General features: G+C 36.9%; 6 protein-coding genes and 1 long non-coding RNA gene across 8 annotated transcripts; 4 read left to right on the forward strand and 3 right to left on the reverse strand.

The window, feature by feature from the left end:
• Window positions 1–1,214: 1,214 nt before the first annotated feature.
• On the reverse strand, window positions 1,215–3,774 carry LOC110845566 (facilitated trehalose transporter Tret1). Its single transcript, XM_022092013.2, has 7 exons — window positions 3,524–3,774; window positions 3,163–3,456; window positions 2,969–3,092; window positions 2,698–2,902; window positions 2,401–2,634; window positions 2,127–2,322; window positions 1,215–2,056 (listed from the first exon to the last, which is right to left on the reverse strand). Exons 1-7 carry the CDS (start codon window positions 3,621–3,623, stop codon window positions 1,800–1,802), a joined length of 1,410 nt encoding a protein of 469 aa, XP_021947705.1. The 5' UTR covers window positions 3,624–3,774; the 3' UTR covers window positions 1,215–1,799.
• Window positions 3,775–4,702: 928 nt separating this feature from the next.
• LOC110845567 (DBH-like monooxygenase protein 1 homolog) lies at window positions 4,703–7,717 on the forward strand. Its single transcript, XM_022092014.2, has 10 exons — window positions 4,703–5,090; window positions 5,173–5,225; window positions 5,303–5,598; window positions 5,680–5,791; window positions 5,863–6,066; window positions 6,160–6,184; window positions 6,244–6,373; window positions 6,459–6,637; window positions 6,718–7,043; window positions 7,116–7,717. Exons 1-10 carry the CDS (start codon window positions 4,850–4,852, stop codon window positions 7,482–7,484), a joined length of 1,935 nt encoding a protein of 644 aa, XP_021947706.2. The 5' UTR covers window positions 4,703–4,849; the 3' UTR covers window positions 7,485–7,717.
• Window positions 7,718–7,858: 141 nt separating this feature from the next.
• LOC110845568 lies at window positions 7,859–9,424 on the reverse strand. The gene is made up of 3 exons (XM_035849946.1): window positions 9,105–9,424; window positions 8,476–9,017; window positions 7,859–8,400 (listed from the first exon to the last, which is right to left on the reverse strand). Exons 1-3 carry the CDS (start codon window positions 9,362–9,364, stop codon window positions 7,934–7,936), a joined length of 1,269 nt encoding a protein of 422 aa, XP_035705839.1. The 5' UTR covers window positions 9,365–9,424; the 3' UTR covers window positions 7,859–7,933.
• Window positions 9,425–9,857: 433 nt separating this feature from the next.
• Window positions 9,858–14,450, forward strand: LOC110847102 (proteoglycan 4). Of its 2 annotated transcripts, XM_035849701.1 has the most exons (7): window positions 9,858–10,027; window positions 10,115–10,261; window positions 10,357–10,830; window positions 10,893–11,236; window positions 11,315–11,965; window positions 12,002–13,649; window positions 13,746–14,450. In XM_035849701.1, the coding sequence occupies exons 2-7, from the start codon at window positions 10,139–10,141 to the stop codon at window positions 13,908–13,910; spliced, it is 3,405 nt and encodes a 1,134-aa protein (XP_035705594.1). In that variant the 5' UTR covers window positions 9,858–10,027; window positions 10,115–10,138; the 3' UTR covers window positions 13,911–14,450. The 2 variants fall into 2 exon arrangements, with proteins under 2 accessions (XP_035705594.1, XP_035705593.1); XM_035849700.1 differs by having other exon boundaries at window positions 11,315–13,649.
• Window positions 14,451–14,496: 46 nt separating this feature from the next.
• LOC110847103 lies at window positions 14,497–15,824 on the reverse strand. Its single transcript, XM_022093959.2, has 8 exons — window positions 15,616–15,824; window positions 15,490–15,531; window positions 15,357–15,429; window positions 15,206–15,249; window positions 15,091–15,126; window positions 14,903–15,020; window positions 14,758–14,837; window positions 14,497–14,667 (listed from the first exon to the last, which is right to left on the reverse strand). The coding sequence occupies exons 1-8, from the start codon at window positions 15,670–15,672 to the stop codon at window positions 14,650–14,652; spliced, it is 468 nt and encodes a 155-aa protein (XP_021949651.1). The 5' UTR covers window positions 15,673–15,824; the 3' UTR covers window positions 14,497–14,649.
• Window positions 15,825–16,811: 987 nt separating this feature from the next.
• Window positions 16,812–17,949, forward strand: LOC110847761. Its single transcript, XM_022094757.2, has 4 exons — window positions 16,812–16,986; window positions 17,059–17,146; window positions 17,229–17,320; window positions 17,407–17,949. Exons 1-4 carry the CDS (start codon window positions 16,915–16,917, stop codon window positions 17,725–17,727), a joined length of 573 nt encoding a protein of 190 aa, XP_021950449.1. The 5' UTR covers window positions 16,812–16,914; the 3' UTR covers window positions 17,728–17,949.
• A 2,309-nt stretch (window positions 17,950–20,258) lies between these two features.
• On the forward strand, window positions 20,259–21,634 carry LOC118435030. The gene is made up of 4 exons (XR_004834441.1): window positions 20,259–20,552; window positions 20,625–20,733; window positions 20,917–21,005; window positions 21,098–21,634. It is a non-coding gene; the product is annotated as an uncharacterized LOC118435030 (long non-coding RNA).
• The last annotated feature ends 278 nt before the right edge of the window (window positions 21,635–21,912 follow it).

Raw genomic sequence — 21,912 nt, forward strand, 5'->3', positions numbered from 1 at the left:
AAGACCCCATGAGTGCCCACACCCGGTTTTTAAAAGGATTAAACAATGCGATGAAATATCGAGTCTCCTTCTTCTCAAGTTTTGTCACACTGTCGCAAGTAATTAAATTAAACGTTTTCGCTTCATCTACCACAAAATCGGTTTGGAGTTCTCGGTTTTCTCTGACAAATCGATACCAAAGGGTTGGCAATACTTGATAAACTTCTTGAGAAGTATTGGCAACTTTGTAGCCTATCAAGTCCAATTTTTCAAATATTTCGTTCCCCTGCAGCACATCCATTTTCCCCTGAATCAACATAGCGATGGTTCTGTCCAACCCTACTTTATATCCATCAGGGTATTTTTGATAGTAAAATGGAGATATTTGAGGATCGGATTTTTTGGATACAAAATTATATCGGTGCGTACTTAAGTCGGAGGATCGAAAAAAGACTAATTCGTAAATCAATTTTCCGTTAAATGTGATTCTGTTTTCATGGAAATGAAATGTTTCTTTTGTGAACGAGGGACACCCATCATTTGGAATTTGCAGAGCCAAAAATGTCCCAATTTGACACACTTTACAGATGTAAAACACACTTTGGATTTCGTCTTGATGAGATGAAAGTTGGAGAATATACGTCGTTGATAAATGATGTGGGAGAAAGGTGGGAGCGGACACTTCTTCGAGCAATTCGTGTAATGATAACTTTGATATGCAAATCAGAAAGTGGGGTTCCAACAGGTACAACTCGCTTCGACGGTCGACATCACTTGATGTCGATAAAGGACCTGTGTAATGACTAACACCAATTTTTTGCAACACCGAGAAAAGTAAATGACCACTTGGGTGCAATGTGATATTTCTGTCTTCGGGATATGAAAAGAAATAAGCGACGCAATGTAGTCGCCTTCTTACGTGATGGGTAGAAATTTTTGTGGCGCCAGTGGAATGAATGACGGGGAAATTATTTTGTATTTTTGGTTGGTTTTTTGAAAAGTATACAATTGTGGTGATACATGTTGAGAAAGAGTCAACTAATTCTCCTGATTGTGTTGAGTGCGATAAATCTAAATAATGCAAAATTAACAGCAACCCTAAGCAATGCATCTATGTATATATTGTGCATGCATTTATTTGTATAACAATAAGGTATGTGTGACAATACCAATGTATAAATCAGGAATGTTGAGTCCAAATTCTTGACAGCTACGAGAAATGTACACCAATAATGTCAATAAACAAATGCACACCTTTATTTACAAAATAGGTTATCCTCTTAATGTACAAGTGTTTTTGAAAATACTTGAGTTACACATGCTACAACGCGTCGAATCAATTACTCGTTACTTACCAATTGCCTGGAATAATGTATTTAATATATCCATACATATATTTACACTCCAAATTACGTGCTGCTTTTTATAAGAATAACGCCCTGCTTAGACTAAACTATTCAACCGTATAATGTGCATTCTCAGGTAATTCAAATGTAACAGTATATTAACACATTAATTAGTTTATGCTGTGTGTAATATAAAAATTCTCGCATAATGCAAATTGGAGTTAGATGTGTTAAACGGGTTCTTCGTGAACCAAATTTTATGCCCTTTAACCTTCGCACAGTATCGACAAAACCTGGAAGCGTGCTGTTTCCAAAATTTGACTTTTGTACAATCAATCGGAAATGTCAACAATGAAACTCTGATTATAATGATGACTAAATACTTAATACATATATTTACATGATAACGTGTAGTATAGATATTTCACAGACAGGTAAAAAGGTAGAAAAATTTGAGTTAGGATTACTCATTTTCTAAACTTTATCTTTAATCTCTTCCAACTTTAACTCCGTAGTATCGGGAATAATTAGGTAACAACAAATCCCACCTAGAAAACAACAACCTGCAAAAAATAGGTACATGCCCCCATGTCCAATATAGTCTGCTATGCTAAGAAAATAATACAATTCTAGACAACCTAACGCTCTGTAGAAACTAGTGATAATTGCGAGTGAAATTCCTGGCCGCTTGGACGAGACAAGTTCTCCCATTAGCAACCACGGTATTGGTCCTAAGAAAAATTTTTGATAAATGTTAATTGAGTCATAAAATTTAGACAAAAAGGAAAATTAGCAGCATACCGATCCCGAGGGCGTAGAATACTTCGTATATTATTAGTGAAATGGTAGAAAATGTGCCTTCTAATGGGTTTTGGTGATCAAAAATGAGCATAAATCCAAGGCAAGAAAGTGTCACTGCCATAACCAATTCAGAAATTATGAGAAGGGGTCGACGACCAATGACGTCCACAAAAAATACCGGGATAAATGAAAATATCTGGAAATAAAATATTTTCAAAATTTTTTAAGTGAAATTACTAATTGGTATTGAAGTTATTAACACTTATTGACTCACAAATTGTGCCAAGTTCATTAGAGTAATTCCTAAATAGTTTGGAGTGACATCAATATTGGTGTCGATCCCGACACTGGTCATGCCATATGCTAAAATTGGGTAATTTCCTGACATTAAGTGAAAAAACATGAGCATAATTCCGATTAGAATTGGTTTGTAGACGTCGCGTCCCAATATTGTGCGCCACCCGTAGAAGGTGTTGTTGTAACGGTCTTGTTCTGCACATTCAGCAATCTGCAAAAATGGAATTTTTCACCATTTTTGTACAAAATGATGCAAAAACTTTCAAGAACTGACCTCGTCAACTTGTTTCGTTATGTGCTCATTAGACGCCGTTGGATTGAACCATTCCAACGTTGCCTTGGCTTCCTTGTAGTTATCAACGGCGAGATAGTATCTGGGGGATTCTTTACTCATGAGAAGCATAACATGAGCAACTACCGGAACACAACCGCATACAAAGGCCTGAACCCGCCATGATGTAAAAGACCCGACAATATTTCTACAAAAATTAAGAATTTCTATGAATTTGTCACAAAAGAATCGTCGCATTATAATTTGCGCTAACATGAAAACCATTCCGGCTGCAATCATCGTATCAAAAGTGCAAACTAATCTTCCACGAATTTTTGGGCTCGAGATCTCCGAGACGTAAAGTGGCGCAGCGGAGCCATAGCTAGCAGAACAGATTCCTAAAAAAAATATGGAAATGGGTTTAAAATGCATACCTCAAAATTCATGATAATTCATTCATGTGCATACCCGTAAGGATTCTTGCAACGTAAATAATATTAACATTGCTTGAAACTCCGATAATTATCCAGGCTAAAACACACGGTATGTTGGTTAGCATCATGGCACCGCGTCTGCCAAATTTTTCCAGGCAGTATCCGTTGAGGGGAGATGCAATGATGCAGCCGAGAAAAAGAAGCGCCGTGATGAGGGATTCACTATGTCTCGTGATGTTAAAGTCGTTGTAGGGGTCACGTTTCATGGAGGGAAGGGCCGTGGCCGTGTATGACCAGGCAGTCCCAAAGGAAAATGCCCCCATATTGGCTGAATTTAAATACGTAGTAATAAAAAATTTGTAAATACGGTACATCTTAGAAAGGAAATAACATACCGGCAAAAGCTGCAAATATTTGTCTTCCATATTGCGAATTTCCTAGTGACAGGCTTTTAAGATTAAGGTGGCTAATTTTTGCAGTGATAGAAGAAATCATAGTACTATTAAAATTATGTATTTTGTGATTAAGATTAGGAGGTAGAACTCGTCGAGAAACGAATTTCCAAGGTGTCAAGATAAATTCTTAATGGCATAAAATTAAAGTCAAAGTTGATAAATGTACCAAGGCACACACGGTTTTGTGCCGGTTGACATGAAAAACAGAAGTGTCATAAAACTTGTGCTGATATAGTAGAACGAATCATCATAAATATTTTAGAATGCGAAATCTGCTTAAAAATATCGATGGATGTAAAGTTACAACAACGTCAAATAACAATGCAATAATGCAGATTCGTAGGATTATTTATGAACAGCACACATGACCCGTGATGGGGTTTGGTTTCTATGTATCTATGAATCGTGGAATATGTACTTTGTTTGAAACCTAAAGTTCCAACATTTGGCAAGCCAGATAAGATGTCGTGGTCCTGGTCGTACCAAAACGTATGTATGTATGTATTTATCCATCTTTCATGAATAGTTAATTTGGTCATGAGACGAAATACTTATTATGCAACGGTTAAAAACGTGATCCTTCCGAGAAAAAATCATATGTATCTGGGTTCAATGGAATCACTTGACAAATATGCGTCAACAGAATTTTATGTCTCGTTGGATATGAATTTTTAAGTGAAACGATGAAAATTAGTTACGTGTGAATTCTGAATATTAATTTATCAATTTGTGGGATTTGATGGGGTTAGAAGCTTGCAGAAATCGTTTATCATCAAGTTGCATAATTTATCATTTCTATTGATCTATTCTCGAAATTGGCAAATAAATATGTACATCTCTAGTTTTCGATAGAATACCGAATTATTTGAATCATCATAAATGCAGCTCATGAGAAATGTGGTGCAAATACTTTGCTCTAAATATGATAATTCCGATTCTGAAGCGATGACTCGAATCGGGACAAAGGAGGGACCAGAAACGCCTGGATTCTACATAAATAATTTCAAAGAATGGATAGAATTTGTTGAGATAGGATTAAATGGAAGCAGACAGATGCTCACAAATGATACACTGACGTTTCATGCTCGTGATTTTTAGTTTAGTGCACTATATATTTAATAAGAAAGTTGAAATCACATCCATTTACTTGGAACTCTACCACACGACCCTATTTAAAATTAGTATCGCAAATTAATCGCAAATTAATTGCCTTCTCAATATTTTTTACCGTCATATTTCTGAAACCCCACAATTTTCAAGCACAAAATGAATAGGTTTTGGATTAATTATTTGCTAGCTTTTAGTCTCATACAAGTAATATTTTGTCAGGAAGAAGTAGAATCGAACCCTGAAAAAGTAGATCGTCACATGCAAATAACTCCAGACTATGGAGTGTCTTGGACAGTTCTAGACGATACGAAAGAAATAGTTTTCAAGATTGTGGCTCGATACTCGGGACGCAATTCCTATATTGGATTTGGAATATCGGTTAATGGTGCAATGGACGGTACGGTTGACATAAAAAATCGCAGTCTTCTTAAAATTACATTTTGCTTGTTATAACTTACGTAGCGTTTAATTTCGAATAGGTTCTGACATCATAATAATAAAAAATTTCGGGCCAACTGGGTTCAGTTATGAGGTAGATATACACATATTTTTGGACACGTTTTTCCTTATATTTAGGAATCATACATATTTAATTACTATTTTACATAGGATCGCCACGGGGTTGGAAACGTGGAGCCAGAATTAGATGCAAGTCAAGATTGGAAATTGCTGTCTGGATGGATCAACAGAACCCACTTTTCTGCCAAAATATCTCGTCTCTTAAACACCGGGGATGACGAGGACGTGGAAATTACGGTGGACACGCTCCGGCTAATTTGGGCGTTGGGAGAGTACGATATGATTACGCAGAGGTTATCCTACCACAAAAATGACAGGGGCATCATCTCTGTAAATTTTCTGGATCCAGACGTCGAGACTCCCACGCCGGAAGAGTTGGAGAAAAAGTGAGACATTATTTAGAACCGGCATACCGTTTCTTAGCTTTTTTCGGCAAGTTTAATATATTTTGTGTAAAACTAAATCAGATATGAAGTTTGGAAGATAGAGAAAACTGTCCAAGTTTCGAGTAATGACACGGTGTACATGTGCTCATTTTTTAAGGGTCCCAATGTCACGAGTAAACATCACATGGTTGGGGTACGTGACGCCAACTAGTTTTAAGATTGAAGAAATATTTCACTGCTAATTTTTTACGTTTCTCAAAACAGTTTGGAATGTACATTGATCTCCCCGAGAATAAACGACATCTTCATCATGCCGACCTGTACAGATGTACTGCACCACCCGGTACAAATCCAGACGAGTTTTTCGCCCCATATCTTGGCGATGGGTATGACTGCAATTACTCTCCAGTCCGATTTCCATACGAGAACTGCGGAACGTTTGAATTCCAATGGACGATTGGTGGACAGGTTAGTTTCGAAATAGAAATAAGTTGCTTATTTTTTAAGAAATTTCAAATCTATGAGATGTATAAATGCATAATGTCCTCGTGTTTGATGCAGATCACCCTTTTCCCGGACAATCTCGGTAAGTATTACAAGCTAGGTAAACTTTTCAAACTTTTCCAACATAATTTGACAATCTAGGTCTCCCACTTGGTCGGGACGATGGAGCGACAGAATATTTTATGACGGAAGTACATTTCAATAACGAAGAACGAAGAAGTGACCTTAACATTAGGGCGGGATTTAACATTTACCATACACCTGAACTGAGGTACGTGGGCTACATTCTCAGAATTTTTGAATTTTGCATGATAATGACCGCGTTATAATGAACGTATTTATATTGCATACCGCAGGCCAACAGAGATTGGACAATTACAACTCGGTTTCATGACCAACAAAACTTTCTCGCTGACAGTGCCACCGAATGCGACCAATTTCGTCGTTAGTTCTCATTGTCCCATGGATTGCACAAAAAATCTTCCGAAAGATGGGATTAATATTTTTACTTACCTTCTTCACTCGCATTTATCTGGTAATTTATAATTGTATTCTTAACAACTAGTCTAAAGTTCTACAAATCATACTCACATGATTATATAACTTCATCTTTAGGGCGTCGATTGAAACTCCGCCATTACCGAGGAAATTACGAGCTGCCCATGCTAGCTAAAGATGACCACTTTGATTTTAATTATCAAAATAATCGACGGCTTCGCACACCAGTAAAAATTTTGCCTGGTGACCATCTGACCATCGAATGTATGTACGACTCAAATTGGAGAAGAGGTGGTATCACGTTGGGTGGAAGATCTCCGAGAGAAGAGATGTGCCAAGCGTTCCTTCTCTACTGGCCAAGAATAGATGAGGTCAATTCTTGTGGGAGTTATCACTCACAGAAAGAGATTCTTGAATTTATGGGAATCAACGACGTTTATCAAGTACGAGAATTATAGGTGTAACTTAACAGACAAGAAAAATTCGATTTTTAAACCACATTTTTATCCTTGCAGTACCAGGGAGAAATCGACGCCACTGTTACATCCCCTGAACATTTATCCGGGTTAAAGTACACGGATATAGTGCAACACCGAGTCAATTGGTCGACCGAATTACGAACGAAATATCAACATCTTGTCCAATACGGAGAGCAGCAAGCCTACTGCATACCAATCGAGTATGACAATGAACCATTCGTGAAAACAATGTATCCCAAATTGGTGAAAGTTGACGACAGTTTTATTACCGTTCCTGACTTGGTCATATTTATTGCGGTTATTTTAATCATCGTAGTTACGGTCATTTGTGTGACGCTCTATGTTATAAATGAGATGAGAAAGAGGAGGAAGGGAAGTTGTAGCAAGGATGAAATTGTAAAGTAATATTTAAATTATTGTGTAGGAATGTAATTTTGAAATATTTTGTATATAGAATGGTGAAATAGAATTTCTTTTAATTACTCCTTGTATTATTACGTAACGTACAAATGTGATAAACTAAAATTCTGCTGAACACTTCTAGTGGTTGCATATGTATAGCCCTATGACTCACACTTCAATCGGACAGAAATACAAAAATAGACCAAGTCTTTCTATCTATGTGAACAAAAATCTAACAGTTCGTGTAGCAATTTTCTTATACCCCTTCGATTCGATTTGAGTGGGTCTAAAATTTCGTCAAATTGACTTCGTATCTGATATTTAATTACGTCGGCATGCAAACAGCATGACGTACATAAGTGTTGTATTTCGTCACATTTCGTATTATAACTTTTAGTCGCTTTATTGCTAGATCGACTACATACAAAATAAATAATGTGATCCATATTCATTTAGTAAAAAATTGTTATAATGACAAAAATTAGAAAAGATGTGTATTGTTGCAGTATTAGCCTTGATCCGCCACCTTTCCCAACTTCTTTGGAAACAGAACAACCAAACCTTGCCGACATAAAAATTATGTCAGGCTCGAGAATAGCTATGTTTGTGTTATTTGCCAAAAGACAAGTACAAATTCCCGTAAAATCCAGATCAGAACATAGTTCCCAATGCCCCTCCATGGTCACATTACGTTTAGGATTGATGGGAAGAAAGCTGGTCACATTGTACACATCGGGTAGGACAAGTTCCAACCCCGAAAAGTAAATCTGAGATGTCGAATTATTATTTCCGCTTCCCATGTCACGAACGGTGACAATGAATGCTGGTGGTGGGAAGATGTCGTCGTTAGGAAGTTCGTCGATAATAATCGTCTCGTTCACTGCGTCCGGCTGAGATTGCTGATTTCTGCTTCCATGTTCTGTTCACAGAATAGAAAGATTGAGATTTAAGTAGATAAATTTTGAGAATTTTAAACTTTATATAAAAATTATACCAAAGAACAAAGTTAACGAGTCGCCCAAATTGAGCACGGCTGTTGTCGAATTTAGCGGATACAGATTGTAATCTTCATCCCCACTGCAACCTAGCCGCGCCGATCCGAGGATGATGTCCACATTTATTCCAGCTGAAAGTAGCGCCACGTCGGAATTTTGTTTCGGATCAAAATCCCGAGGTAGATTTAGACAAGTTGTGCTACCACGAAAATTCACTTGATCGAAAATAGTCCAAGGTTCAAATCCTGAGAAGGCATACGCTGCAAAAGTCATCGGTGCTGGTAGGGAAACGGCCTCCCCGTCGATGAAAAACTCCTTCTGAAGTGTGCCAGAGTCATAATCTAGGGTGAATAAGGTCATGGCAGGGATGGAGAGATTTGCATGTGCAAAATGTCGGATGGAGCGAATCCCTTGATTTTTCGGTAGATTAACACATTGCATCACGCTAGACCTAGTTCGGTCACTGTCCGGACGAGATGTCTTTACAAAGCCGCTGTAAGAACTGTTTGGAGAGAAGTTTGTATCAGAGAAGAAAAGCCACCTGAAACGTATACGAAAAAAATGCTTTTAGTCCATTTTGATCCGAAGAAAGGTTACAAAATTCACAGTTATCTATGTTAAAAATTACATTCCTTGTGTCGCGCTACACCAACTCTTAACCGTATTGTGCGCGGCTCGACCCCACAATTGGGTGAGGTCTTTTAAATTTCCGTTGAAACTACGAGATTCACAAGTTGCACGGTTACAATATTGCGAGGCGGGGTATTTTTCTGTATAGAGGATAAATTCTTGCATGTTTTTGTCGGATGTGGATACTTGCTGAATTCTTGTGACGCCAAGAATAAGGAGAAGGGGCTGATAATAATAATCAAAATTAAAGCGCAACATTTTGCTAGTGCGTGTTGCAGTTTTTGCTCGTGAGCCTGAACTTGGGATTAATAAAGTAAAATAAATAAATTGGGTGTGGTGGATAGTTTATGCAAATATGTACGAAAACTGAATGCCAACATCTGCGGTGTACCATTCACATGTAAATTCAGTATTACCTGTAATTGAGTGCCAAATTTACAACGTGCACGTTGTAAATTTCGTACATGTACGAATTTTGCTAAAGGCATTTTGGCAAAGTGTATATGCCATTTATGTTTAAAACGCAGATGCGGAACCATTTCAATATATTTACATATGGTTTTCAACAATATTGTTGATAATCCTAGTATCACAAAGGCTAACGAAACGAAACGAAACGACACAATCCACGAGTATGAAAGTTCATTATTTCATTGTCGGAGGCAAATTGAGAAATATGAGACGAGTGAGCGAGATGAGAGTTGATGAGACGACTCGACGGGTCTCGCTTTGGGCAGTGAGAAAGTTGTAAATGCATGGAAACGAGCTGGAGGAGGGAACTTCTCTCTCCGTTGACCGGTAAAAGTATTTCCTCCTTCATTCATCCAACAAATAATTTCTAGTAGAAATTTTCGAGCCTCCGTCCTCGTCAATTGTAATCAAGAATTCATCAATCAATTTTTATCACTGACGAGTTTATTGGTAAGTTTTTAGTTACCTGTTATTTGAAATAGGAGAAGTTAGGAATTACTGGTAATGGTAAATACATACATTGTGTCTTTTCTTTAGTTCAAAATTAAATAGGTTATCAAGATGTCATCATCCGAGGAATCATTGGCAGACTCGGACGATAGCTTGCCACCATCTCCCCCAAGTGCCTATTTTAGGACAGATGGAGAAGAAAGCGTCGTACTTGGGAAGAGGAGGAAGAGAATTGTGAGATTTTATTTATTTATTGTCATTTCATGTGTGTACGGTTTTTCTATTTTAATTGGGGAAAACTCAATACCCTTGTTGGCCTTCATTTACAGATCGATCCTATGCGATTTGCCGAGCTTAGAAAGAAACGACCGAAAAAGTCGTCCACCACGACGGGAAAAAGTGACAGCAGCAGTGACGACTCCAGAATCCCCTCCCCCTCAGATCACGATTTCGACTCGGAGAATGTGAGAGTAGATCAACGAAAAGTGGCACAAGTTTTGGCGAAATCAAGACGAGTGGTGAAACAAATGCTACCTCCTCCACCGAAACGTGGCAAAAAGAAGGTGGCAGTAAGCAAACCTAAACCTGGTCCTGGACGAGATCCGCTCCACTCGTCATTTGACGAATCACTAGAGAGGGCTGAGATCAGAAAGAAGATTAATATGAACGATTTTGTGGCAAAATTTGGAAAACAAAAAAATACATTAAACATTCCAAAATCACCCGTCCCCATTTCTCCCCCAACAGAAGAGCCGGCAATGCCCAAGAAGACTTACGGCAAGAAGAAGAAGTCGAGTGTTGAGGTATTATTTGTAGAAATAAATAACCGCACCGCACCGTAATTAGGTATTTTTTTCTTTGACAGTTGCCTGCTTCACGTGGCCGTCAGTCCACCAGAACGAATTTTTTTCGTGGTCGAGTGCAGACACTGAATGACGAAGAAGATGATGATAATGAAGACGATGAGTGGACCCCCATTGCCAAACGAGATTGGAATCGCAATAACAAACGTGTGCCCTCTCGGCCACTGGATAAGGAGCTGTCTGCTCTCCCTCAGCCTTCAGAAACGGAGCCAGCCAGGTCAAGTTTGTCGGTAATGGGCAGAAAGAAGCCCTCGGTGTCAGCATCGCAACAATTGCACGATGACTCGCCTTCTAAAACCAAGCGGACTAGAGGAAAGCCTAAAATTGCACGCATAGGAACATTATCGTAATCTTATTTTCTTATTAATAATAATTATTAATTTTTTTGTTGTAAAAACTAATTTCTGATATTTTATAATTAAAGCAATCACATTAACAACGTGGTTTCGTCGCCGGATTTCGAACCAACTCCTTTAACCCAACCTACCTGGCGCCCAATTCGACGGACATCCGTACTGACTCGGACAAGAGAAAATAACTCTGTTACTGCTCAATCTCTTGTCTCCTACCAATCTCAATCTCAGTCTGTTTACGGGGATATTCTGTCTCAACATTTGTCACAACCAAATAATTCAAAACAAGGCGAAGTTGTCGACCTTCCCCTCTCACAACGTGTCCAAGAAATTTCGGCAACACCATCTTCGCAATCGGAAGTGAATCAAGATCCCGGAGTCGCGGATGATTCTGCCTCACATGATGAAGAAGTACACTCTTCAAGTATTTCTCCAATACCACGACCTTCATCTGTTGCTACACACCCAGAACTTGATGTGACCTTAACAACACAACCACCCCCTGAAACTCTACATTCTGAAGCAGTATCGACGGAAGATGCATCATCACCAGCTCCAACAGAAGATGCTGAAGTAGTTGTTTCAGCTTTGGATCATCAAGAACCATCAACTCCGTCCACTCCAAAACGAGCGCCCACTCGAAGTTGGCAAGAACCTGAAGTCTCACCAGTACGAAGATCATCCATTCGACAAGATCCTGAGGCTGTCCCACCAGTGCGAAGGTCCACTCGACAGCAAATTATTTCACCAGTGCGAAGGTCATCCACTCGACAGCAAATTATTTCACCAGTGCGAAGGTCATCCACTCGACAGCAAATTATTTCACCAGTGCGAAGGTCATCCACTCGACAGCAAGTTATTTCACCAGTACGAAGGTCATCCATTCGACAAGACCCTAAAGGTCCACATTTTGATGCAGTATCGACGGAAGCACAATCACCAACTCCAACAGAACTTGTTGAAGTAGTTGTTTCACCTTTGGATCATCAAGAACCTGTTGTAGTTGGCCCACTACCAACACCATCCACTCCAAAACAAGCATCCAGTCGAAGTCGACAAGAACATGAAGCCTCACCGGTGCGAACGTCATCCACTCGACAAGTTATCTCGCCTGTACGAAGGCCATCCATTCTGCAAGAACCTGAAGTTGTCTCTCCAGTTCGAAGGTCATCCACTCGACAACAGGTTATCTCGCCTGTACGAAGGTCATCCATTCGACAAGATCCTGAGTCTATCTCGCCTGTAGGAAGGCCATCCATTCGGCAAGAAGAACCTGAAGTTGTCTCTCCAATACGAAGGTCATCCACTCGACAACAGGTTATCTCGCCTGTACGAAGGCCATCCATTCGGCAAGAACCTGAAGTTGTCTCTCCAATACGAAAGTCACACGACCGAGGTGAACCTGAAGTTGTCCCACCTTTGAGGTCGTCGAGACAAGGGCAATTAGTTGTATCTCGGACGTCCACCACTTCCGCAAGATCATCACTTCGACGAGATCCGCTGGAAGTTGTCTCACTAGCACCAAGGTCATCCACAGGACAACAACCAGTCGCTTCGTCGAAACGACAACACCAACCAAGTCAGCCTACATCTGCTTTAAGGGCATCAATTGTACCAATTGTATCAATTGTATCAATTGTAGAACAGGAAATTGTTGCACCATCCGCTCCAACAAAACAGCCTGAAGAAGTTATTGTTTCCCGTAAAAGACCATCCAGTCGATCCGAAACTCAGCAACAAACTCATGAGAAAAATTCGACAAATATGGGACAATCCAGTCAAAGACACCCAACACAAATTTCATCACGAAATAGACAATCAACTGAAGAACATCAACCTGAAATTCCTTCTCCAAACCGAGCATCCAGCAGTCGAAACCAGTCGTCCTCGGATGAGGGATTGTCGTCACAAGGAGCCCGACGTAAACGCTTTACATGGGGCCAACCTCAGGCGAAAAGTCGTGGGAAAGCCACTGAAAAACAACCACCAGCGGTTTCTTCATCCAGCCGAAATCCATCACAGATTGCAGAACCGCATGTCACAATTACTTCTCAACGAGCAGAAGCACCCACCCGGAAAAACAACCAGCGGCTCGAAGCTACATCATCATCGGATGAGGAGGGACAGCCTCCTAAAAAAAGAGTCCGACAAGTAGAACAAGGCAATCGGAATTCGTGGGGCCCTGACCATCCCATAATGCAAGGCCGTGGAAAAGCTTTGTATAACAAACGCCTCGTCTCAGAAGACTTGATAAAGGAAACAATTGAGAAATATGTTCCAGACACGACTCTCACTGGAGCCCAGCTAAAGACCCTCCACGGAAACATGAACGCCTACATCGAAACTACTTTCAACGACCTATGCGACAACACTCCGTTGTACTTTGGCGTCTGGACATTTCAACAGGTGAGGAAATAAGACGCTTTCCAATTTTAATTTACTTTTACAAGTGATTGTGAAATCTAATTATGCAATTTCTTGTAATGTCTGATATTTTATTAGCTGATGGCGAGACTGAAACGAGATGGACTATTAAACAAAACTGCAACCCGCAAAGACTTTGTCGCTTTACTCAATGATACCATCGGCGAGGAGGAGGCATCCAAATGTGAAGGACTATTGTTCCCAAAACGAGGAGAGTCTGACACACTCAGGATTTTCACGTAATTAACGTTTGAAAAGCACCCTTTTGAATTTGCGTACAAATACTTATTTGTATAGCTTTGAAATCTAATCACACTCAAATTTTGTGCATTATTTCTACTTTATGTGTTAAGCTAATATTGTCAATGATTTTCCTTTTCAAACTCGCAATTTCAAAATCAGACAAAATATATATAAATAACGTAATTATACAAAATATTATAATTAATTTAAACATAAAAATCAAATCTGTATTTTATTGTATTTATGTGCATATGTGCAAACAAAACATATTAAATCTCGTATAAATTAAAAGTTGTTCATACAATGGCACATGGATTTTTCAGGGAAATATTATAAATAAAAATGATACCCAGTGAAAACCCATGAAATTTATAATGGTTTTTTTATTACTTGGATTTCTTACACTCACAATCACTATGTAATTAAGTAAAGTCCAAAATTGTGAATTAAATTAATTTCGTAGAACAACTACATACCTTTGCAACCATTTATGTATATGAAATGTGAATAAATACTCCAAAATAAACTACGTCATAAATATTCTTACTTGGGCATGATAATAAATGTATTTTTTTAATTTAAGGCATTACATTTTATTTTGCATTTATTTATTTGCCAAATCCATAATAAAAGATCAATAATTTTGCAAGTTTTAAATTACGTTGAAATCCGACCATATGCATTTCAGAGGACTTTTGGTTTGTCAACATTTGTATCTCTACAGTGATGCTGCACAGCGTCACGGTTTTTTGCACAACTAGGAATATAAGAAAATTGTGAGACGTATTAGCTGATCAGCAATTTACCAATTACCAAGAAACGAGATGTTTTCTAACCACTTTCGTACCTCAATAAGAGCAATCGTCATGCACTGGGTCAGTTCATGGTAACTCTGGCACGTGGCATCGTTTGGATTCACGATCTTTCCTAATTTCATAAATATTCTACTATTTGAAAAATTAGGATAAGTCGTAACCTTATCTAAAACCAACCATGATTATCGACACACTTCGCTGCAGCAGTGTCCATCTCAACAATAACTGAGTCTGGCATGGAGGCGTTGATTTTCGCCATCATTAAATCTTTGGACGGCATTCCTTTATCATCAAGCTGAGGAAAAGTATTACTAACGAATGTTACCTGTGTTAGTAGAGTCTATTGTAAAAAAAAAGTCCCTTACCAGCCCTTCCTTGGACATTATGCACTTCCCGAGACACTGTAAAAGGGGAAAATAGTGGTTAATCTAGTATTTTTTAACAAATGACCAAATAGATACTTGCAAATTATGCGCTCACAGCCATTTCGTTCTTCGGAACTGCTGCACCCATTTTTGCGGCATCTTAAATGTTTAGTTAAATGCTTGATTAAAAAAATCTTGCTCTTGATTGTTAAGAGTTTTGCGGTTCTGGTTAAAAAATTAGTCTAGGATTGAAATAAAACGAAAACCTTCTTGCACGGTCACGTCAGGTGCCATTTCGCTCATGCAGGTCATCAATCCGTCCATCTCTTCTGGGGTCATCTGTCACCCGATCATAAGATATACATATACATAGATATATATAGATATTCACGATCATACATGTATGGCCATTCCGCGGCAGGTTGGTGTCATTTGAGTGGACTGCAGAATATGAAAAATTTTATTTGTAGCCCAGTCGTAACTGAAAATTTGATAAATGTTTAGACATAAAAGTCAATAACTTACAAGGGAAATGCAAAGGCCTATGATACACAGGCATGTCGAAATGGAAAAGAATTGCATTTTGTTTGTAATGTAAAATTTGAAATTTTCACAAATCAAATTTTAAAAGGAGTTTTGACGGCTACGAATATTTTGTTACGAGGAACAAGCTTGTTTGATACGTATGATATTGGGTTTTGCTTTTATAGTACGTTATAATTTTACTGAAAGCCAAATCTTAGACTGTTATGCATGCATGATACACAGCTAAATTAAATACTCATCGTAAACTGATAATGAGGTACAGTAAAACTGGGACTTATTTGAAATATGAATCAAGAACGATAATTAAATTTCAACACCGGAAGTCACATGTACTTATCTACCGATGTCAACAATGAGAAAAAACGCTTAATAGTGAGATATTGGCGTATTTTGCAAATCGTGATATGTGTAATATGGAAGAAAACCATACAAACTTTACAAAATTTTATATTTTAGGAAATTTTATTGGTATTTTCATACTTTATTATTACCACATAATTTTATTATAGCTCGTTAATTAAGGAATGAAAAACGCATTCTAGGTTTCACTGTTACGAACTTGTAATTTAAATTGGTCATATTTTTTGTGAGGCGGCTCATAACTATGTTGTGAAATTATATAGTTGCATATATTAAGCACAAAATGTAGAATAATATAACTTCATCAACAAAGTTTAACCCCCACTGGAGCATGCACGCCAATTTAAATTATCCGTCATGCATAATTTATCATTCTCAAACGGATGCATCCATATGAGTCCATACTTTGGTCAGATCTACGAGTGTGAAGTAAAGTTCATTTTTTTGTCCAGGAGACTTGGAAATTAACAAGAGATGAAATGACTGCTCGAACATACCCATGGTATATCATATAAATTATCAATTTGTTACGTGGCCAAAATAATTCTTACATTTGGTGGCTTTTATTCTATAATTTCTGAAGTATTTATTTATGAAGGTCCCTTTTATCCTTTGAGACCACAAATATGCTAATTTGCCCACCTGCTTGGTATTGGTTTTGTATCTGATCCTTGTTGCACTTGATTTATAAATTTAGCATTCTTGGAAATTATTTTGCAATTCCGATGCCTTATTCATGAAGGAAGTGCTGACGGAGTCGAAATCTCGAGTGAAATTCATACGTACGTTCATACTTTGTTGATATGTACATACATATTTAGTTTCACTTATAGACAATTAATCGTCCTTGTTGCACGAAGAAAGCTACAGGTTTGATTTTATTTTACTTTTGCTTCTAAATTAAAGTAATTTGCAAAGATGGGAAAGCGCTGCTGTCTTGGACTTTGTATGGTTGGAACAGGAACAGAAATCATTGCGGTGTCAAATACAGTAATAAATTCATACACATATTGCTAAATATGTACTTAATTATGGTTAAAATAACCCACTGTTAATTTTCAGATACTCTATTTGTTCACATACCCGGTATGTTTATATTTGCTTGAGTTAAGATACAAGTCTACCCACCGGAAAGAAGACGAAAACAATGGTAGTAAATTAAGTCACATAATAATCTAACCAATCAAATGCATATGAAATTGACATTTATTAATTAATTCCATTTCAATTAGAAATTATATCTCCACTCGGAACAGTTTTAATAATTTTGGGAGAATTATTGATGCTGGGGGTCTCTGGAATGTTGTTATACGGAAAAATTAAGGTATGGTACTACGCATTCTAATTTATGCACTATCATGGATCATTGCTGACAACAAATTAACTCAATTTTTTCATTTTTGCAAACAGAGAGATCCCGACTTTTGCAAACCTTGGTTATACGTCAATTATTTTATTTTACTGAGTTATTATGTCGTTTTATGCATTGCATTTTACTTTTTCTCTATCCATCTGGATCGTAATTTTTACTTTTTTGTTCTTGCTTTTGTCTTTGCATTCTTTATTATAGCATTTAAGTTTAATATTGTTCGAAAATTTATAATTGAGCTGGAAAATGAAACCGAAGGCAAGGATCAAAATATCGCAAAAAATGGTACAAGTCTAACTCAAAAATCCGTTGGGCATTACCTCCCCCAACAAATTTTTTATAAGGAAGCAACCAATCCTTGAAGGACAATAAGGAGATGTGTCTTCTTTAGTGATCAAGAGCGAGATTAATTTTTAAATTAATTAAACCCTGAAAACCCCAAGTTTCTGGATTCGTTGTTTTTGTGTATATTTATTGAATTAGTTTGTATGTAATTTGTATATGCATGTTATAAATATATGTATGTGCATTTAAAATTTGAATTAGTAGAAAAAATAAATTATCTGAATAGCTGATCCATCCCAGAATATAGTGACAATAAGTGTAGCATTGAGTATTAAAGCTAGAATAATACAAGATTTATGATTCTAAGAAATAAGAATCTCATGTTGGATACATAAGTATTGCAAAATATTTTGCAAGTTTTTGCATTATGCATATTTACATTGATAGGAGTGAATTAAATTGAAAATTCGATTGATATATATAAGCAGTGCGTCAGTGAGCATTCACCTTGTCCTTGTGAAAATGATATGTAAATATGTACATGCAAAGATTTTGATCAAACGATATTTATACTTATTTAGAAATCAAATACGTAAATCCCGAATAATGCCAAAAATTGTTACCCAGCCGGGAATCGAACCACGGCTCCCTTGAATTCATGTCAAGTGCTCTGACCTCTGAGCTACTAGGGCAATTAGTAACATTATAGGGACTTTTACTGATATTTGTCTGTGGCCTTTTTCTGTGAATTTCTACTTTCTTTTACGGTGGTAACGAACTGTTGCCTACCAAAGAAAGTTCACTTTTGGCCTACGATGGAAAGTTCTTTTTTATTCCGAACTAGGAATTTGTTTTGATTTTAACACTACTTCTATCCTTGTGGAAACCAAATTTATTTAGAAATCAAATACGTAAATCCCGAATAATGCCAAAAATTGTTACCCAGCCGGGAATCGAACCACGGCTCCCTTGAATTCATGTCAAGTGCTCTGACCTCTGAGCTACTAGGGCAATTAGTAACATTTATACTCCTTTTTTCTTAGTGAGGCAAATACCTGACAACGAAAAAAATTCCTAAGTATGCATTTACCCCACCCAAAAAAAGTGACATAAATCAATTTCTCGGTCATTTCTTAACCGATTTTGATGACATTTTGCACAGATCATTGTTAGACAATGTAGAAACGATGTGCTAGTCGACCTGGCGAATTTTTGATTTTTACACGGATTATGGACCAAAATGTTCAAAAATTTTCCCTAGGAAACACATTTCTTATCATGCTTCACGAGTGGTGTATCTTAGCATGTTCGCTTATTGAAAATGTTTTAGTCCAAGTCATTCCGGACATTTTAAGCACCGAAATGACCTAAATCGGTTGAGAAACAACGTAGTTATTCAAGTTTGAAATTCAAAAATTTAATAAAAATATTCAGGGTGCAGATAATAATGGCGGTGGTGCAGTAAAAATAATGTCATTGACAACTAATTACAAGTTTTAAATAAACAAGGGCCCAAAAAATGGGAAATCTTAGTGAGTCAGCGCAAACGCAGCTAATAAATAAAATTAGATTGAATAATTTTTGCATCACCGCTCTCGGTATTATTTTTACTGATTCCACTATAGTTTTGCATATGCATGAATTCTTTGAATTAATTGAGATTACAAGGTGACGTTTTTACCAGTGAACGAGAAGTTTGTTAAATTAATCGATATCAAATATAATGGCTAAAATAATAATAGTAATTGTGAACTGCGAATTTTAAGTTTAGAAAGAGTCGAAAATTAACAATTTCGATATGTGAATTTGGATATCCTATGAATTCCTATTCTGATGAAATCACCGGATCTTTTGGGGGGAAATTATTCTAAATGATTAATTAATGCTTCCACTAAGTAATAATTACACCGAGAGCGGTGATGCAAAAATTATTCAATCTAATTTTATTTATTAGCTGCGTTTGCGCTGACTCACTAAGATTTCCCATTTTTTGGGGCCTTGTTTATATTTTCATATAAATATTGTGACTTACTCAAGGATACGTACTTTTAAGCATTAATAGAAAAAGTGTCTCAAACGGAGCTATCTATTCCATCATCTAGTGCTTCTACACAAAAATCTACATCCAAACGGCACTGTTAAATAGAATGGTCAAAAAGGACACAAAATACAAGGAGCATTATGTGCATAAGTGTGCGTGCATACTCTCTCGGTCGGATGATAAAGATACAAGATAAGGATTGCTTAGCGTTGATTTTGTACTTGATATGATAAAAAATTCGTATCTTTCCAAGAATGACATTATTTCAAAAGTTTCCACTTTTCCAGTCTTTCTAGCGTTTTTTAGCCAGATTTTGCAGAAATTTCACCATGTTGTATTGGCAACGGAAAACGTTTTCTATATTCTACATTATTCATGAGTGACGACCTAAAGATGACATAAATTTTATTCTGGAATTTTGATGTCCATCACTAAATATTAAGCTGCATCCATAGTCCGTGATTTGTTCATGATTTGGTGATGCTTTCACGGGTTCATGATTTCAGCATGTTAATCACCATAACAATTAAAATATCGACCAATCAGAAAATCGGAATAAAATAATTTTTTGAAAGTTATGGAGTATGGATGCGAGAAACCATGAAATCATGACGAAATCATGAACAAATCACGGACTATGGATACAGCTTTAGTATCTTTCATTCGTTTGTCAACCTATCGCCAGGCTTGTACGAGTACAAATTTTGAGGGGGCACAACTAATTTGAACACTGCTAAATATTTATACCACTTTTAAGGTTCTACATAAGTCCTAAGTTTTTAGCATTTAAAAACTAAAACAATGGAGACATGATGTTGCAGTTTATCAACATGGGCACGACTAATTGCAATTCTTCAAATCGTACGCAAGAAAAAACACCCTTAGTAAAAACAATAAGACAAATAACTTTATTTTTTATTGACCTGTTTTTAGATCGTCTACGCATTTCTTCTGATGTATCACCTTTGGAAAATAGGAAAGGTGCCTTCACCAGGAGCCTATAATGAAAGTCCGGACGATGAGTCCGGACATCAAAGACTGAGTATGTATCTACATATATATTTACTGTTAGATTAAATTATTAATCAAAAGTTGGATATCTTCATTACTTGTGATTTCAAAGTACGAGCTGTGATTGTGTGTGATCATATTTCGTTAATATTTGATTTTTTGAAGTGCTTTGTTTAATGGATTATTACATAATCACGTAAATTTTTAATTTTAGGCAGCACAGGGGGATTTCTAATTTTTGCAATTGTGACCGAGACACTGCTGCTATTCTGCTCTGCATTGTTGTTGTATGGAATTACATATGTACGTAAGAAAATCTCGAATTTGTTGTTCACAGTTTCCAAATGCTTGAATTAATGCATACATATGTATATCTCACTTTATTCCATTTATAGGGACGCCCTTCTTTCTGCAAGCCGTGGTTATATACAAGTTGCATGTTTCTATCCATCGCTTGCGTGGATATATTTATAAATTTTGTAGTATTAGTATTTACTAATCCTAGTGTCGCATTCATTTACATGTGCCTTGAAGGATTACTAATTTCGATTCCAATTTATCAATGCTACGTTGTCAGAGAGTTTGTAATAGAATTGGAGGAAAACCTGAGAGTAACGATCGGTAGTGATGACGGGAATGTTTTTCCCAAGCACAATGTAGCAGAAAAGTAAGAATGGAATAATAATATAAATTCTACTAAATAAAATTCAGAAATGTATACAATTTGTGTTCTAAGCTGGTAATAGTAAAGTTAATTACAGATTAGGCTTCGATCCTTTTAGTAAAATAAATATAATGCTGCATCACATAAGAATAGTAAGCTTAATAAAATTGATACACACGTATTTAAGTACCAACTCTAGCTTTAGATTGGATGAACGAATTCGAGTTTATGTTTATTTTTAATAAAACATCAATAATATTTATTAAAACTCTTTTCGAATTATGCGTTCTCAATATTGTACAACAATTTTTATTTTCATATGCAAATTGTGCAAGTGAATGAATCACTCATCCTCAGATTTATTTATTTAGATGTTACTTATTTGCCATTTTTCGGCACCACACTAATCAAGACCATAATCCCGTGTCCCCATCCTCTGCGTAACGAATGCACTTGTTTAAGCTAAAAAAAATATGAGCATATATGTACGTAGTCATGCTTAATATGTCTGGTCTGTGTATAATACAGAATATCGAAAACAGAATA

The sequence above is a fragment of the Folsomia candida genome, unplaced genomic scaffold (assembly GCF_002217175.1).
Source record: "Folsomia candida strain VU population unplaced genomic scaffold, ASM221717v1 Fcan01_Sc003, whole genome shotgun sequence".
NCBI classification, from domain to species: domain Eukaryota; kingdom Metazoa; phylum Arthropoda; class Collembola; order Entomobryomorpha; family Isotomidae; genus Folsomia; species Folsomia candida.

Bases quoted from the DNA above. Each gene is read 5' to 3' on its own strand.
- LOC110845567 (XM_022092014.2), top strand. From the start codon at position 4,850: ATGAATAGGTTTTGGATTAATTATTTGCTAGCTTTTAGTCTCATACAA. The intron at 5,792-5,862 runs GTACGTGACGCC...TTCTCAAAACAG, and splicing joins GTAAACATCACATGGTTGGG to TTTGGAATGTACATTGATCT. The intron at 6,374-6,458 runs GTACGTGGGCTA...TGCATACCGCAG, and splicing joins TACCATACACCTGAACTGAG to GCCAACAGAGATTGGACAAT.
- LOC110847102 (XM_035849700.1), top strand. From the start codon at position 10,139: ATGTCATCATCCGAGGAATCATTGGCAGACTCGGACGATAGCTTGCCA. The intron at 11,237-11,314 runs GTAATCTTATTT...TTATAATTAAAG, and splicing joins GCACGCATAGGAACATTATC to CAATCACATTAACAACGTGG. The intron at 13,650-13,745 runs GTGAGGAAATAA...ATATTTTATTAG, and splicing joins GCGTCTGGACATTTCAACAG to CTGATGGCGAGACTGAAACG.
- LOC110845568 (XM_035849946.1), bottom strand. From the start codon at position 9,364: ATGTTGCGCTTTAATTTTGATTATTATTATCAGCCCCTTCTCCTTATT. The intron at 9,018-9,104 runs GTAATTTTTAAC...TATACGTTTCAG, and splicing joins TGTAGCGCGACACAAGGAAT to GTGGCTTTTCTTCTCTGATA. The intron at 8,401-8,475 runs GTATAATTTTTA...TTCTGTGAACAG, and splicing joins CTCGTTAACTTTGTTCTTTG to AACATGGAAGCAGAAATCAG.
- LOC110845566 (XM_022092013.2), bottom strand. From the start codon at position 3,623: ATGATTTCTTCTATCACTGCAAAAATTAGCCACCTTAATCTTAAAAGC. The intron at 3,093-3,162 runs GTATGCACATGA...TATTTTTTTTAG, and splicing joins CGTTGCAAGAATCCTTACGG to GAATCTGTTCTGCTAGCTAT. The intron at 2,057-2,126 runs GTATGCTGCTAA...AATTTTTCTTAG, and splicing joins ATTCTACGCCCTCGGGATCG to GACCAATACCGTGGTTGCTA.
- LOC110847103 (XM_022093959.2), bottom strand. From the start codon at position 15,672: ATGCAATTCTTTTCCATTTCGACATGCCTGTGTATCATAGGCCTTTGC. The intron at 15,430-15,489 runs GTATGATCGTGA...ATCGGGTGACAG, and splicing joins GCCGCGGAATGGCCATACAT to ATGACCCCAGAAGAGATGGA. The intron at 15,127-15,205 runs GTGAGCGCATAA...CCCCTTTTACAG, and splicing joins TTCCGAAGAACGAAATGGCT to TGTCTCGGGAAGTGCATAAT.
- LOC110847761 (XM_022094757.2), top strand. From the start codon at position 16,915: ATGGGAAAGCGCTGCTGTCTTGGACTTTGTATGGTTGGAACAGGAACA. The intron at 16,987-17,058 runs GTAATAAATTCA...GTTAATTTTCAG, and splicing joins TCATTGCGGTGTCAAATACA to ATACTCTATTTGTTCACATA. The intron at 17,321-17,406 runs GTATGGTACTAC...TTTTGCAAACAG, and splicing joins TGTTATACGGAAAAATTAAG to AGAGATCCCGACTTTTGCAA.